This window comes from Scyliorhinus canicula, chromosome 4, assembly GCF_902713615.1.
Source record: "Scyliorhinus canicula chromosome 4, sScyCan1.1, whole genome shotgun sequence".
NCBI lineage: Eukaryota > Metazoa > Chordata > Chondrichthyes > Carcharhiniformes > Scyliorhinidae > Scyliorhinus > Scyliorhinus canicula.
In genome coordinates, this window is record NC_052149.1 from 12,776,335 (window position 1) to 12,792,156 (window position 15,822).

At 49.8% G+C, this 15,822-nt stretch overlaps 1 protein-coding gene across 2 annotated transcripts in view; it reads left to right on the forward strand.

Annotated features, from left to right (window-relative positions):
• The window catches only part of LOC119964353 (vitellogenin-like), a 98,818-nt gene that overhangs the window by 11,264 nt on the left and 71,732 nt on the right, over nt 1-15,822 (forward strand). For both annotated transcript variants that reach the window (XM_038793723.1, XM_038793724.1), the window contains exons 5-8: nt 681-842; nt 4,774-4,922; nt 7,493-7,646; nt 14,506-14,663. In XM_038793723.1, coding sequence (XP_038649651.1) covers nt 681-842; nt 4,774-4,922; nt 7,493-7,646; nt 14,506-14,663 — 623 coding nt within the window. The remainder of the gene's footprint in view (nt 1-680; nt 843-4,773; nt 4,923-7,492; nt 7,647-14,505; nt 14,664-15,822) is intronic.

Sequence of the window (15,822 nt, forward strand, 5' to 3'; positions counted from 1 at the left end):
TGGTCACTACTCCCAAAATGTTCCCCTACTGTAACCTCAACCACCTGCCCAGGCTCATTCCCCAATGCCGGATCCAGTACTGTCCCTTCCCTAGTTGGACTATCTACAGAAGAAGGGAGTGTACAATAGTCTGTGTGGTGTAGGTACCCAGCGACAGTGGAGGAATGGTTTCATGTGGTTATGTGGTTTCAAGTTATGATTTCTCTCAGTCTTGAAGGGGCATGGTAGCACAGTGGTTAGCATTTTTGCTTCACAGCACCAGGGACCTGGGCTCGATTCCCAGCTTGGGTCACTGTGTGTGCAGATTCTGCACATTCTCCCTGTGTCTGCGTGGGTTTCCTTCGAGCGCTCCGGTTTCCTTCCACAAGTCCCGAAACATGTGCTTGTTAGGTAAATTGGACATTCTGAATTCTCCCTCAGTGTACCCAAACAGGTGCCGGAATGTGGCAACTAGGGGATTTTCACAGTGACATCATTGCAGTGTTAATGTAAGCCTACTTGTGACGCTAATAAAGATTATTATTATTATTACTTGGAGGTGATGGTGTTCCCTGGCTGACTTTGTCCTTCCAGGTGATGGGGTTTGCCGATTCTGCAATCTGTAATGTAACAGAATGTTTGCGATATTTCTTTCCTTGTTGTATTGTACATGCACTGATTACGTCTGCGCTTATGCCTAGAATGGAGTGGAAGGCATCTGCCACGCAAGCTATGTAATTCAGGAAAACAAGAAGAGCGGAATTGTCACAGTCACAAAATCCAAGGATCTGAACAAGTGCCAGGAAAAAATCTCCGAGAACCAGGGTTCAGCTTATACTCAGCTCTGTGAAACCTGCCAGCTGGTAAATGCATAAATTATATTTCCAGTTGAAAACAATCGAATGAGGAGAGAAACCAGTTAAATATTTGCAACATTTAAATGATCTATCTCATCAGTAATCGCTCGATGCGTCATGAGTTTGTTGATTGTGCATTCAAGTCCCATTCCAAAGGCTGATTTTTTTTTATTCATTCAAGGGCTGTGGGAGCCGCTGGTTAGGCCAGCATTCATTGCCCATCTCTAATTGCCCTTGAGAAGGTAGTGGTTAGCTGCCTTCTTCAACTGCTGCAGTTGATGTGGTGTAGGTACACCCAACGTGCTGTTAGGGAGGAATTCCAGGATTTTGACCCAGTGACGATGTATTTCCAAGTGGGGTGAATAACCTGGAGGTTCCCCTCCAGGTGGTGCTGTTCCCATATATCTGCTGCCCTTGTCCTTCTAGATGGTAGCGATCGTTTGGAAGGTGCTGCCTAAAAGCCTTGGTGAGTTCCTGCGGGGCACATAATCCAGGCTGACCTCATACTGAGAGAGTGCAGAACTATCAAAAGTGCCACCTTCCTGATCAGATGTTTAACTGAGGCTCCATCTGCCCCCTCAGATGGATGTGAAAGATTCCATGGCATTATTTTGAAGAAGGCAGGGGAAGTTAGCCTTGGTTTCCTGGCCAATACTTAACCCTCAATCAACATCACAAAAGCAGATTATCTGGACATTTTCTATAGCAGTTTGTGGGATCTTTTGCACAAATTGGAAGTGGCATTTTCCACAAAGACTCCATTAGTGTAAAGTGCTTTCAGACCTCCCGGGCTGGTGAAAGATGTTGTACAAATGGCAGTTCTTCTTTTCTCATTTCGGCCGCAATCATCTCCCAATGAAACTGTGTGGGTAGAAAGGTCAAACAAGCGTGTTCAGCATTTGTACATTAAAATCAGAAAAAAAAACATTCTCTGTACTGAAGTGGACGTGAAAGGATTGAACACAGTTTACTACACGGAAAGGCTTTTTTAACATTTACTTCAAATTCTTGGACCTATTCCGTGAAGTTTTGTCAGCCCCTCTCGCTTGCTCTATCCGCCTCTTTATCCCTCCTACTCGGTTGCAAACTTTCCATTCTTTCCACTTTATTGGTATTGCTACCATCTATTTTCTTTCTTTTCTCCTCTGTTTCCCTTAGAACATAGAACATAGAACAGTACAGCACAGAACAGGCCCTTCGGCCCTCGATGTTGTGCCGAGCCATGATCACCCTACTCAAACCCACGTATCCACCCTATACCCCCAACAACCCCCCCCCCCCCCCCTAACCTTACTTTTTAGGACACTACGGGCAATTTAGCATGGCCAATCCACCTAACCCGCACATCTTTGGACTGTGGGAGGAAACCGGAGTACCCGGAGGAAACCCACGCACACACGGGGAGGACGTGCAGACTCCGCACAGACAGTGACCCAGCCGGGAATCGAACCTGGGACCCTGGAGCTGTGAAGCATTTATGCTAACCACCATGCTACCGTGCTGCCCTTCTTCATCCTCACTGTATCAATGTTGAAGTTAGATGGATGATGCCACGTTCGATGTAGGGAAAGGAGCGTAAGTGTTACGACACTGAGTGAGTGCACGGTCAATCCCAGCCCCACAGTCTCCGGAGTCCCAATTTAAACATTTGTGTATTTTTCTGAGATCTTGGCCTCTTTGGATGAGTTACAGGCACCGGATTTGTGAAGAATATATTTTTAAAACAAGGAAAAAGACGAATACATATTGGTAAGAATGGAACAACGGTCTGCTGATCTTACCGTTTCCCAAACCCCGTCCCTTCTTCCACCCAGACACACACAATCCAGTGGGGGTAGGGAAAGGATTGAAAATAACAAGGGTTAAAAGGGCCTGAGATGGCTCTTGGCTGCTGAGGTAGGGGTCTTTGTAGCCGGCAATCTTTCACGGACGCAAAGAGTTGCAATCATCAGTTGGTTAGGATCTTCTTATGCCTGGCTTCAAATGGAACCAGCAGGCTGCAGAATTCTCTCTGAGGAGTCACTTCCATTTGACTGACTTCAGTCTCACACTGTCGGTTCCCCCTCAGGTATGTGCAATTCTAGCCTGAGTCCACCAGATGGAGTATCAGCCTCACTGAGTTGAAACTACAGTTCTCAACGTGAGGGTTTTAAGTGGACTTTTAAACAGCCCCTCTCCTTGCTCTGAACCCTCAGGAAGAATCCAACAGGAGATAGAGAATGTGGAGCACTGCCTTCATAGTTCTCAATCAGGATAGAAATGTCTACCTGCCCACAGCTCCTCTCATAGGTCACTTTCACAGGCTAGCTGGAAACATTTAAAACGCCAGGCTTTTCAAACCGAGTTTTACTTTCACCGACCTGGCTGGAAAGATTTACGGCAGAAGTTACTTCCCCAGGCTGGCTGGAAGCATTTAAACTTCCAGAATGCAAGCTGATAGAGAGAGAGTGTGTCTTGCTGTGTGCTGCGTTCCAAGTCTGCACAGAACTGAGAGACAAAATGGAGCTGGCCTGTCGCCCAGCAACCCTCAGACAAGCTCCACCAACCCCAACCGAGAACAGAAGGTGCACCAGAATCCCAGAGGCACCGACTGGCTGCTTGCCAAGTCCATCAATACGATATCATGGGCAATGCCACAGAGCACCAAGGGAGAGGCCTGGGCCCACACATTAGACCAGGGGTGTTTTCAGTTTGACCGAAGTCTGCAGGTAAGAAGCAAAATTTGCAATGTTGCAGGGACAGAGATTAAAAAGAGAAACACGAAACTGGCAAGGATTGCGCCAGTTCTTTACGTAAGGTACAATTCCCAGAATAGAAAGTTTGCCCAATGTCTGGGACAATTATCCCTCACCAAAACCACCAAGAAAAATTAGCGATCAGATCATCTCAGTCCTTGCCTTTTGTGAGCACTTGCTGTGCCCAAACTGGCATCCCTGTCTCCCTACATTATACCTTTATCTACCCATCCAAAGTAGTTCATTATTGTTGAGACGCAATAGGGGCAGGGGTCCTAAATGGTGAAAACTGCAATAAAAATGCAAAGAGTTCCTTGAAGCAGAATTTGAAATTCTTCATGTCCCTCAGTTTCTCTTTTCTTCCACAATCTCCAGCTTTTAAACCCAAGTTTGGCATCATCTGATCATGCACCTTGATTCGATGCATCTTCTCTCTTAAACGATGATGGCCTTCTGTGTTACGAGCACTGATCCCTTTTCCTTGGTTTATCCGGAGCAAGTATTTCGAACCTCTCAGTAAACATTTGTCTGCCATGCCTAAACACTTTCAAAAAGACCGAACCTCTCGCTCTGTGTTTCCATCAGCCTTGGGAATAAGGGGACCAGTTTAGCTCAGTTGCCTGGGCAGCTGGTTCGCGATGCCGAACAAGGCCAGCAGCGCAGGTTCAATTCCCGTACCATCTGAGGTCATTCATGAAGGCCCCAACTTTTCAACCTTGCTCTTCGCCTGAGTTGTGTTGATCCTTGGGTTAAATCACCACTCGTCAGTTCTCCTTTTCAATGGGGAAAGGACTATGGCTACTTTATTTAACTTTTAGAATAAAAATGGACCTGATTCTTTCTGATATAGTTCCGCATGGAGGTCATTTTGATTGCGTTTGATAGTGTAAAAGGTGATAGGGAATAGGCAACCCAGGTAACTCTCCCGATTTGTTTTACTCACATTGAAGTCGGTGTAAATACATTTTAGCGAATCGCACAAAGTCAGAGATAAGTTGCTGCAATGCACGTAGGTTTCTTTTTCAAATGTTTCCCTGTAGCCTTCAGATTAACCCAGGGTCGCTGATGTGGTGGGCAATGGAGGCTACCACATGTGTGGGTTTCCAATATGACCTCTTCTTCCCAGTCAGCTTTGTGTAGATGGAAAGAGACTTAAGAAAAGGCAACAATAATCAGACAGCTTCTGCTCTCTTCTGATGTAGAAAGGTAAGAACCTGCGGAGTGTCTCCACCTACTCGTACGCTATCAAAAATACAAAAGGCGAAGCAGTGATTATCGAAGTCGTAAGTAAAGAGACACATCAATTCACACCGTTTAACGAACTTGATGGTGCGGCCATCACAGAGTCCAGGTAATTCCTCTTTTCGAGTGTGCATGCATCTACAGAAAGGTCTAATTTATGTTATGTTGTGTTTTCCTCCATTTTCTTTCCGGAAGGCTTTGGGCGGAATCCATATTCTTTCAAAGTGTCGGCTCTGACTGAAATCCGGCATGTAGCACTCCAGCTGCACCGACCAGTTATCACTCCAGATCTTCAGCCTCTTTAAAGAAAGGAAAATGGATGGCAGGGTTTTCTCTGCCAGTCTGATTAGGGCGCCATCTTGACTCCCCCCCACCGTCCTCCTCCGCAATCATCGGGATCTCTCTCGCTCTCCCCCCCCCGCCTACAGTCATCAGGATCTCTCTCCCCCTGCCTCAATCGTTAGGATCTCTCTCCTCCACCGACAATCAATTAGCTCTCTCTTCCCTCGCCCCACCACTGCAGAAGTATGATCGACATTTCCCCCCCACCTCACCGCCGTTGCTCACTCCCCCCTCTTCCCATGCCTGAAAGTTCCTCCTGCAATGGCCACAGTGCTCCCTCCCCCCATCCCCCTCCACACATAACGGGAGACACCATGTAGCTCCCCAGAAGGCCCACCCCGGGCAATGTCCCTGCACGGGTCGGAGCTGCTAAGTTGGCACTACCAAGGTGGCCCAACATGTTCCTTCATCCCTCGGGGCTATACTTACCTTTACACCACCATGGGAAACCCACTCGTCTGAATTTTGTTTTTAAAAAACTGTTGTAAACCTCATCGATGTGAGTCGACGTGAGGGGGGGGGGGGGGGGGTCATGTGGTGCGGTGGGTGAGGGGGTCTAGCTAATCATATTGAAATTTATTAAAATCCATTAAAATGAGGTTCTCGCCCTCTGTGGGCATGAACCTCATGATATCACTGGCGACGGGGGGGGAGGGGTAGAAAATCGGGAAACGCTGGGCGGGATTCTCCGAGCCCCGCGCCAGGCGGAGAATCGCCGTAACCACGCCACGCCGCTCCGACGCCGGCACGCGATTCTCTGAGGAGCGGAGAATCAGCGCCATTTGCGGCGGCGCATTTGGTGCGCCACTGGTTGCGGAGCGCTGTCCACAGCCGGGCCGCCGATTCTCCGGCCTTGATGGGCCGAGTGGCCGTGCGGAAATGGCAGAGTCCCACCAGGCGCTTTCCACACCTGCTCGCAGCCGGTGAGAACTCTGCGCGCAGAGTTAGGGGGCGGCTTGTGGGCGGGGGGGAGGGGGGCTCCTTCACCGGGGGGGCCTCCGATGGGGTCTGGCCCGCGATCAGGGCCCACCGATCGGCAGGCCGGCCTCTCCAGCCCCGGCCTTATTTTGTTAGGTGGACGGCTCCTGAACCCCTGCGCCATCTTGCGTCAGGACCGGTGCGTTGAGGAAGTCCCCCGAACATGCGCGGGTCGGCGTGGCGCCCAGTTGGCGCCGGGAAGGGAGGCTGGAGCGGCGTGAACCACGATGACACGCAACGGCGTTCACAACGGCGCAGACACTCTGCCTCCATTTCGGAGAATCCCACCCGTGAACTCTCCGGAGAGAATCACATTTCCCAATTCTCTCCGTATTTTCCGCCTGCATCGCGTTCTTTGACAGCAGGCTGAGATTCTCCCTCTTTGTTTCCAAGCTATGCTATATCAGCTAGCTTCTGGTCCCCCATGAGGTAGCTATTCATCTTCCATGGGTCTTGAAAATGAGTTTAGTAAGAATCTTTGTCCTCACACATGGAACTATCCCTATCTCCACTCAGTCTCACCAGGAAGTGTAATCTTGCCTACTATTGGGTTGCATATCTTTCCGTGAAAGGTTGTTATTGACAATAATCTTCATTGTCACAATTAGGCTGACATTGTCACTGCAATGAAGTTACTGTAAAAAGCTCCTAGTCGCCACACACCTGTTTGGGTACACAGGGGGAGAATTCAGACTGTCTAAATTACCTAACAAGCGCGTCTTTTGGGATTTGTGGGAGGAAACCGGAGCACCCGGAGAAAACACACACACAACACATGGGGAGAACGTGCAGACTCCACACAAACAGTGACCCAGCCGAGAATCGAACCTAGGACCCTGTGAAGCCACAGTGCTAACCACTGTGCTACCGTGCTGCCCCATAAAGAATAGCACAGAAGCGAAAACCACAACCCATCCCACCCGCCGACTCCCCCTAACTTGCACGTGCCAAGCTCAGACTTAGCCCCTTCTGCGATCAGATGTTATGCTGAACCTTTATAAATCACAGGATATCCTTGGTTGCAGTATTGTGTTCAGTTCTGGGCACCTCACTTTAGTAAGAATACACCAAGGCTATGTAAAGAGTGCAGAGATCTGCTGGAATGCTTTGTGCTTTAGAATGCTTTGCACAGCAGGCTTTTCTCTGCCATTAACACCAAGATGCGCTGAGACCTGTACGTTCCCAGCCAGGGATGTTTGAATAATCCAGTAAGTTTCCATCGTTTCGCCATCATGTTCCACCCAACAAGGTGGATGATGGAAATTTGCTCTTCGCGGTGGCCGGTTGTCCCCATTGACTCAATGCTTCTCGAAACGTTTCAAATTCTCTGAATTAACTCACCTTTCGTCTTGGAACTAGGCAGCACCTCGTCTTCTTGGAAAGCAAAGAGCAGTCGCCACCCGTGCCAACCGAGCACCTGGTGAAGCGGGGAACTCTGCGGTATCAGTTTTCCAATGAACTGCAGCAGATGCCCATGCAGTTGACCAGACCTTCGAATAACGATACGAATAAGGTACATCTGACAGTCACTCCTCTATCAATGTTGGACCTTGGTACCTTTGTCACTGGCGAGGTGAAATCGCCTTGTTTTTATGTCAGACTCCGAACACGTTCTCACTCCATACATGTTTACTGTGGTTCCATTTGAATTAGTTGAATGAAATCTCTATTTAATCTGTAACCCTGCTGTCCTTGTCCCAACCCACACCAAGTCCCATTCATTGATGGATTTTCTGAACTCCATTGGCCCCCAGACTAAAGATGGGCGAGATTCTCCAGTCCCCCAGTCACCTGGGGCGAAATTCTCCAACCCCACGCAGGGTCGGAGAATCGCCCGGCGGCGCCGATAATCCCGCTCCCGCCATGTTCAAAATTCTCCCACCCGCCATAAAACGGCGTTCTTCAAATCCCGCCGCCCGCCTCGGAGAACGGCTGGCGCCGGCGGGATGCCATTGTTTATTGAGGCCTAATTACTCTCCGGCCCGGATGGGCCGAAGTCCCAAATCAAAGTTGGTTTACAACGGCGTCAACCATTGATGATGGTTGACGCCGTTCAGCTTGGGGTGGGGTGGGGGGTGGGGTGGGGGGGGGGCGCTATTTATATCATGTTTCGCCGGGCGGCATTGATGATGTCGCCTGACGTCAACTGACGTGCCACTTCCGCAGCGGGTGAAACTGACGCGTACAGCGTCACTCCGCTGCTGGCCCTTTCGGGATGGGAGATTTCGGGCTGATAAGCGGGCCCCGACGCCTGAGTCACCAGCGCCGTTTTTGCCCGCCGGTCAAGGGCGTTACGATGGACTTCGGTGAATTTCGCCCCTGTTTCTCGGCAGCGCGCCGTTCGCTGGAAGCCGAATTCTATCTTCTCACCACTGTCAAAATAGGAAACCACCCCACAACGCCGGAAACCTGCTGGGGGGAGGATGCGCTGCCAACGGGAAAACTGAATCGCAACCACCAGAGAATTCCCGCCAATGTCTTGATTCGACCATTCTTATCCTTGTACTCAGATCCTTCGTTGGCCTCGCTCCTCCCTATCTCTGTAATCTGAACCAGCCCCACAAAATCCCTGTCCCCTTCCAATTCCGGCCTCTTGTGCAACCTGCTTTTCCCATTCCAACCAAGGAGCACGTTGGCAAGGAATATCACTGAAAGAGAGACTATCACCACTGATTTCTGTCTTGCACTCATTCCGTCAAATGCAAGAACAACAAATTTCAAACAGTCACTACAGTGATTTCAAACAGTCACTCCAGGAGGACAGTGTGCCGACTGGCCGAGGATTTCAAATGGGGAAAACAGGAGAGAACAATTGTAATTCAAAAAGGTGCAAGGCTTGAATATATATTTTTTGTTTCAGAGACTGTGGGCGGGATTCTCTGATCCCCCCACTGGGCGGAGAATCGCCGGGGTGCAGCATGAATCCCGCCCCTGCCGGCTGCCAAATTCTCTAGCACCAGCGATTTGGCAAGGGTGGGAATCGCGCCGCGCCAGTCAGTGGTCGCTGGCAGCGACCCCCCGGCGATTCTCCGGTCCATGATGGGCCGAGTGGCCACCCGTTTTCGGTCATTCCCGCCGGCATATGTTACACCAGATATTTGCCGGCGGGACCTGGCTGCGCGGGCGGCCTCCGGGGTTCTCGGGGGGGGGAGCGGGGGGATCTGGCCCCGGGAGGTGCCCCCACGGTGGCCTGGCCCGCAATCAGGGCTCACCAATCTGCGGGCGGGCCTGTGCTGTGGGGGCATTCTAATCCTCCGCACCGGCGGCTGTACCAGTCCACCATTGTCGGTGCGGAGACGAACCCCTCTGCGCATGTGCTGGGATGACGCCAGCACACTCTGGCACTCCCACACATGCGCCAACTCGCGCTGGCCGGCGGAAGCCCTTCGGCGCCGGTTGGCGTGGCGCAAGCCCCTTCCCCGCCGGCCGGCACAGCACAAACCTCTCCGGGGCCATCCTAGCCCCTGAAGGTGCGGAGGATTCCGCACCTTTGGGGCGGCCTGACGCCGGAGTGGTTCACGCCACTCCTCGGCGCCGGGACCCCCCCCCGCCCCGCCGGGTAGGGGAGAATCCCACCCTGGGTCCCTGCTTATAAACGTATGAATGTGTGTCAGTTCCAGCAAGTGTAAATGAACCACATTATTAGTTCAACTTATTGGGCTGGATTCTCCACCCCGCCGCGCCACATTTCTATTTCACCCTGCCGGCGGGATGCTCCGTTACGCCGGCCGGTCAATGGGGTTTCCCATTGTGGAGCGGCCCCACGCCGTCGGGAAACACCCGGGCTGCTGGCGGAGAATCCAGCCCATTATCTTCAACTGGTTGTTAGTGTAGCCATTAGCGCACTCAGCATTGTTCAGCAAGTGCTGCCCAATCGCAGAATCACATCTAACAGTAGACAAGCATGTTTTGACAAGCACATAATGGTTGGGTACAGTCTCCTGTCATGTAAGTATAACCTTTTCTCTTTCAATATAAATTGTCCTGATTGTTTGAAATGTGACATTCTTGCATTTGTCCCAATGAGTGCAGCCGGAAAGCTTCAGCCTCTGTCTCCCTTTCCAGCGATATCCAAGTTCTGTATTACCAATCAATGTCAAAATGGATGCGCCAAAAAAGATCACATAATTGCAGAATTGATGTGGTGCAGAAGGAGGCCATTTGGCCCATTGTGTTACTACCGGCTCTCCAAACGAGCGTCATGTCTTAGTGCCACTCGCCAGCCTTTTGAAATGAAAATCGCTTATTGTCACAAATAGGCTTCAAATGAAGTTACTGTGAAAAGCCCCTAGTCGCCACATTCCGGCGCCTGTTCGGGGAGGCTGGTACGGGAATTGAACTGTGCTGCTGGCCTGCCTTGGTCTGCTTTCAAAGCCAGCGATTTAGCCCAGTGTGCTAAACCAGCCCCTAATAATAATTGCTTATTTTCGCATGTAGGCTTCAATGAAGTTACTGTGAAAAGCCCCTAGTCGCCACATTCCGGCGCCTGTCCGGGGAGACCGGTACGGGAATTGAACCCGTGCTGCTGGCATTATTCTGCATTGCAAGCCAGCTATTTAGCCCATTGTGCTAACCAGACCCTAAAAGTGAAAATGCCGGTGATTGAACCCGGAACCTCTTACATGCAAAGCATACACTCTACCACTGAACTACACGTGTTCTATATTTGTTTTCCCCGTACCCCTGCACATTATTGTATTCAAATAATCAGCAAAAGCCCCTTGAATGCCTCAATTGAACCTGCCTCCAACACACTTCCAGGCAGTGCATCTAGACCCAAACCATCTTTTACAAGTGGGACAATTTCTCCCTGTCTACGCTGTCCAACCCCCTCATGATGTGAACATCTCGATCAAATCTCCTCTCAGCCTTCTTCACTCCAAGGAGAAAAGTCCCCACCTCTCCAATCTGTCTTCATAACTGAAGTTTCTCATCCCTGGAAGCATTCTTGTAAACCTCTTCTGCACCCTCTCCAATGCAGATCTACATCCTTCTGGGGGCGGGCCGGTTTAGCTCAGTTGGCTAGACAGTTGGTTCAGGATGCTGAGCGAGGCCAGCGCCGTGGGTTCAATTCCGGCACTGGCACCCGCCTTCTCGACCTTGCCCCTCGCCTGAGGTGTGGTGACCCTCACCTTAAATCACCACCAGTCAGCTCTCCCTCCTCAAAGGGGAAAGCAGCCTATGGTCATCTGGGACTATGGCAACATTACTCACTTGCTTATGGTTCACATCCTTCTCCACTGACTCTTTTGGTGGCTGGTCACCATCTGACACATCCTGCCGACGATGATTTATTTTCCACCAAGGTTCTTTAACTTCAGAATAGGGATTTGATAGATTCTTGCTCCTAACTCAGCAACTCTACAAACAAGGCTTCTGTTCTGAAGCCTTCTGGCTAAATGCAGTCCAGTTAATCTTGCCGCGCAAGAGGTCAGCTGGGAGCTGAGGCAAGAGTGGGTATCCAAGGATTCGTGCCTCACAAACTGCCCAAGGCCATGAATGGAAAAGCACTGTGACCTCCAAGTCCCACAAGCTTGATGTGAACCTGGCAAGTCAGGTAATAATAATGGCCAGAATAAAGGAGTGACTCCTGAGGGAACTAACAACAGGATGATCAATGAGTTTGTTTTCAAAATGTAATTCCTGTATGTTATATTCCATGCAGAGGAATCAGTACCTAAAGGAAAGGACAGAAAACGATAAATATTGTGTCTAAAAGAAGTTTCGAAAAGAGTACAGTATTGATTTGGGAAAATGATTTGTTTGGACTGCACAATTAAACACAGCCAACATGTGACAAATGACCCCTTCCCAACACAACGCCATCCCAGAATCTTATTCCTCAGCCAAGTCCAAGAGTCTTTACTGCAGAATGCCACCAGAATATTATTACCATCCTGCACCAGACCCCAACAGTGGCGAGGTTACTGGACATAAATCCCAATATTGTATTTTAATTTTGAAAGACTGTGAGGAAAGAATATCTTGTTCCCGGAGTGATTTCACAAAACATAGGGATATGGTATTTTAAAACAAACTTCGTTACTAATGCAGTATTAAAATATCTTTAATGTCACACAATAAAATAATGTACGATTACCCCTGAAACAATGCTAATTAATGCAGTGAATATTGAAAGCCTTAACTGCTATCTTTATTCCCACTCAAACAACAAGAAAAAAACCATCTCAGCTCTCAATCCACTTTCAAATACAGTTAGCACTCTGGAATACCTGCTGTGCAGAAATGTCTGGACACTCTACTTTGCGAAAGATAGATCTTTTGGCACTGCTTTAAAGAAAAGGCCTGAATCCTTTCAGAACCATGCAGAAACTCTGGCAGTATTTCTTCAGAAGCTGATTCTCAGCTGGTTTCAGCTCACCTTCCAGCCACACAATTCTGACCTGCTCGGAAAGAAATTGTTGATCTGTCTACAGGCATATATTTGACTGAGTTGCAGTGAGAGCAGATGCTTGACGTCTGCTCACATCTCAATCTAAAACTCAAACAAAACTGTTTTTCTGAAAAATGCATGCTGCCTTAACTCCTCCCATTAATTGCATCAAGCTGAAGTCTAATGAGCTCCACAGGGAACGCTCCCCATCACCCCTCCCCTCCCCCCTGAACCAAAACAGAACTCCATTAGCCCAAGCTTTTACGATACATTAATTGCACCTCTGGCTCCCAAAACCTTTCAAACCTGGATCCTTTAAACACACTACTGCAGCAGTCATTCACACACTGACCCAAGCTTTTAACCCTTACTGCACCAAATGAATACAACATATTTGAAATTCCTACATTCATCGCAATGTGCATAGAATGTCAACCTTCCTGTTGTCACCGATCTTGTGATTTGTACTTGTGATTTCTAGTTTCTGGACTAAGGAGTCCAACCTGCTCAATCAATCCCTAATGCTGCAGTGGCCAAGTGCAACTCTCTGTCATCCACCAATTCCATAGCGGATACACATAGTGTATCGTCCGGGAGATTGAGAATCACAACTGACACAATTTTGCTGCAAAGAAGCTTAGAACCTAAATGAATACAAGCACATTGGAACGTGGGAATTGAGTTAAGGAGGAGAACATTCGGTCCTTGATTGGTTTATAGAGTACGTGGTCAGTCCCTGTTTCGTCCACATAAAGCTGAGCTTTGTCCAAGGTATTGTTGGATTCCCCGACATGCCGTCCCTGGACACACATGTTTAACCGGGGGTATCTGGTGCAGCTGCATTTTGCTTCTTTCAGGCCTCAATTGTCTCAAAGATGACAGTGCAACCGGAACCAAGTCCTGAGTCACTGGCTGCATTGAAGGTTACTTGAGAAAGCATAACTTTCTCCAGTCCAAAGATGTGCAGGTTAGGTGGATTGGCCATGATGAATTGCCCTTAGTGTCCAAAATTGCCCTTAGTGTTGGGCGGGGTTACTGGGTTATGGGGGTAGGGTGGAGGTGTTGACCTTGGGTCGGGTGCTCTTTCCAAGAACCGGTGCGGACTCGATGGGCCGAATGGCCTCCTCCTGCACTGTACATTCTATGATAACTGCAGTGGTTCTTTAAAAAGGACAGTTTGGTGAGCCACCTTACGGGCAGGATTCTCCCAGCCCCCGGCCGGGCCGGAGAATCCCCGCGAACGGATCACACTGCCCCGATGCCGTGCAGAGCGGCCCGCGACCACTTGGCGTGGTTGGCGCGGCACCGGTCGCGGGCCGCTCTGCACGGCTGGCCCACCGATTCTCCAGCCCGGATGAGTCAAGCAGCCGTAGGAAAAGAGCCGAGTCCCACCGGCGCCGTTCTAACCTGCTCTGGGCCGGCAGGACCTCGGCGTTGAAGGGTCGGGTGGCGGCCTGTGGGGGTGGGGGGAGGGGGTGTCCGACCCGGGGGGGGGGGGTGGTGCCTCCGATGTGGCCTGGCCCACGATCGGGGCCCACCAATCGGCGGACCGGCCTCCTTACCCACGCGCCAGCCCCTGTAGTCCTGCGCCATGTTGCGCGGGGCCGGCGCTCCGAAGGAGGCCACTGCGCATGCGCGCGTTGGCGCTGGCGCAACTGCGCATGTGCAGATCCCACGGCGCACAGCTCAAGCCGGGAGCGACAGCTGGAGCGGCGTGAACCGCTTCAACGCTGTGCTGGCCCCCTATAGGGACTAGAATTAGTCCTGGGAGCGGCCCGTTCACGCCATCGTAAAACGCGACGCTGTTTACGACGGCGTGGACACTCTGCCGCGGGATTGGAGAATCCCACCCCACGTTCTGAGGAATGACAGCACAGCTCCAATGCACCTTTTCGGAAAATTCAGCCCAATCTCTTATGATTATTCTTGCATGTCAACAGCGTACAAACTCTTCTTTCCTTGGTTTGTTTTTTCACAGATTGCCACAGCTTTGGAAAACCTGATTCAAATGAACCAAGAGAGGGCTCATCCCGACGCTCCGCAGAGATTCCTGCAGTTCATTCAACTCCTGCGTTCGGCAACTTTGGAAAACCTTCAAAGCATTTGGAAAAAGAATGCAGGCACATTGGATCACAGGTGAACACTGGATTGAGCACCGTAGCGTAGCTTGCTTTTCATTCTACCTCCTTAGAGATGCTTTATCATCATTGTTTTTTTAATTCTCCGGATGTAAGTATCACTGGCTCATCCCTCATTGTTGCCCATCCCTAATTGCCCTTGAACCGAGTGACTTGCTCAGTCATTTCAAAGGGCAGTTAAGAGTCGACCACATTGCCGTGGGTCTGCAGTCAGGTGTAGGTCAGACCAGGTAAGGATGACAGACTTCCTTCCCGGAGGGCTTTGGGGTTTTTACAACAATCCACAATGGTTTTCTGGTCGTCTAGATTTTCATTGAAATCGAATTTCACCATCTGCCACAGTGGGATTCGGACCCAGGTCCGCATACCATTACCCTGGGTCTCTGGATTATCAGACCAGTGGCAATATCAGTGTACCACCGCATCCCCCAGGGCAGCTGTGCAGCCAAACTTGTAAGTCACTGAGGGTGGGGACTCCTTATTCTGAGACCTCCTGCTTCCTGGCTCAACCTTGACTGGAAAGCAACACACGGAGTGAGATCAGGTGCATTCACCTCCAGATAGGTGCAACTGGGTTTACGCTGGACAGGGGTTTGCGGAAGGCTGGTAGAGTGTGGTGGTGGTGGCGGGGTGTGTTATATTACCCATGGTGGTAATATGGCATTGTTCTTTTCCTTTTTATCCATAATGGTCCGTTGAGTTGATGACAAAGAAACCGCCAATCATTAGATTGAAACAAAACTAATTTATTGGATAACGATAAATTAAATAAAGTTCGCACACGCGACAGAACTATAGTTAATAATAAAGTAATGTTGAATCTGTCGAGGAGTAATCAATAATCTAATAATCACTAACAATATCCTTGTGTTAACTCTCTCTAATCTAATCTACTCATGCTGTTCTCCTTTGCTAACTACCCAGCATTCCCTGAGGTCTAATTTATATCCTGAGAGCTGGTGGTGCCCTCTAGTGTTTGAATTACACAGAGATGTAATAATTAACCCTTCATTAACTCGACTATATACATATCATTACAGAGGGATGGTAGGTTGAGGGATAGGGAATAAGCTTTGGTCCTTGGAGAAGAGGTAAGAAATTTTGAGATCTGGCCCCTCACTCAATGGGAGGCACTATGAAGCTTCTGAGTGAGGGTT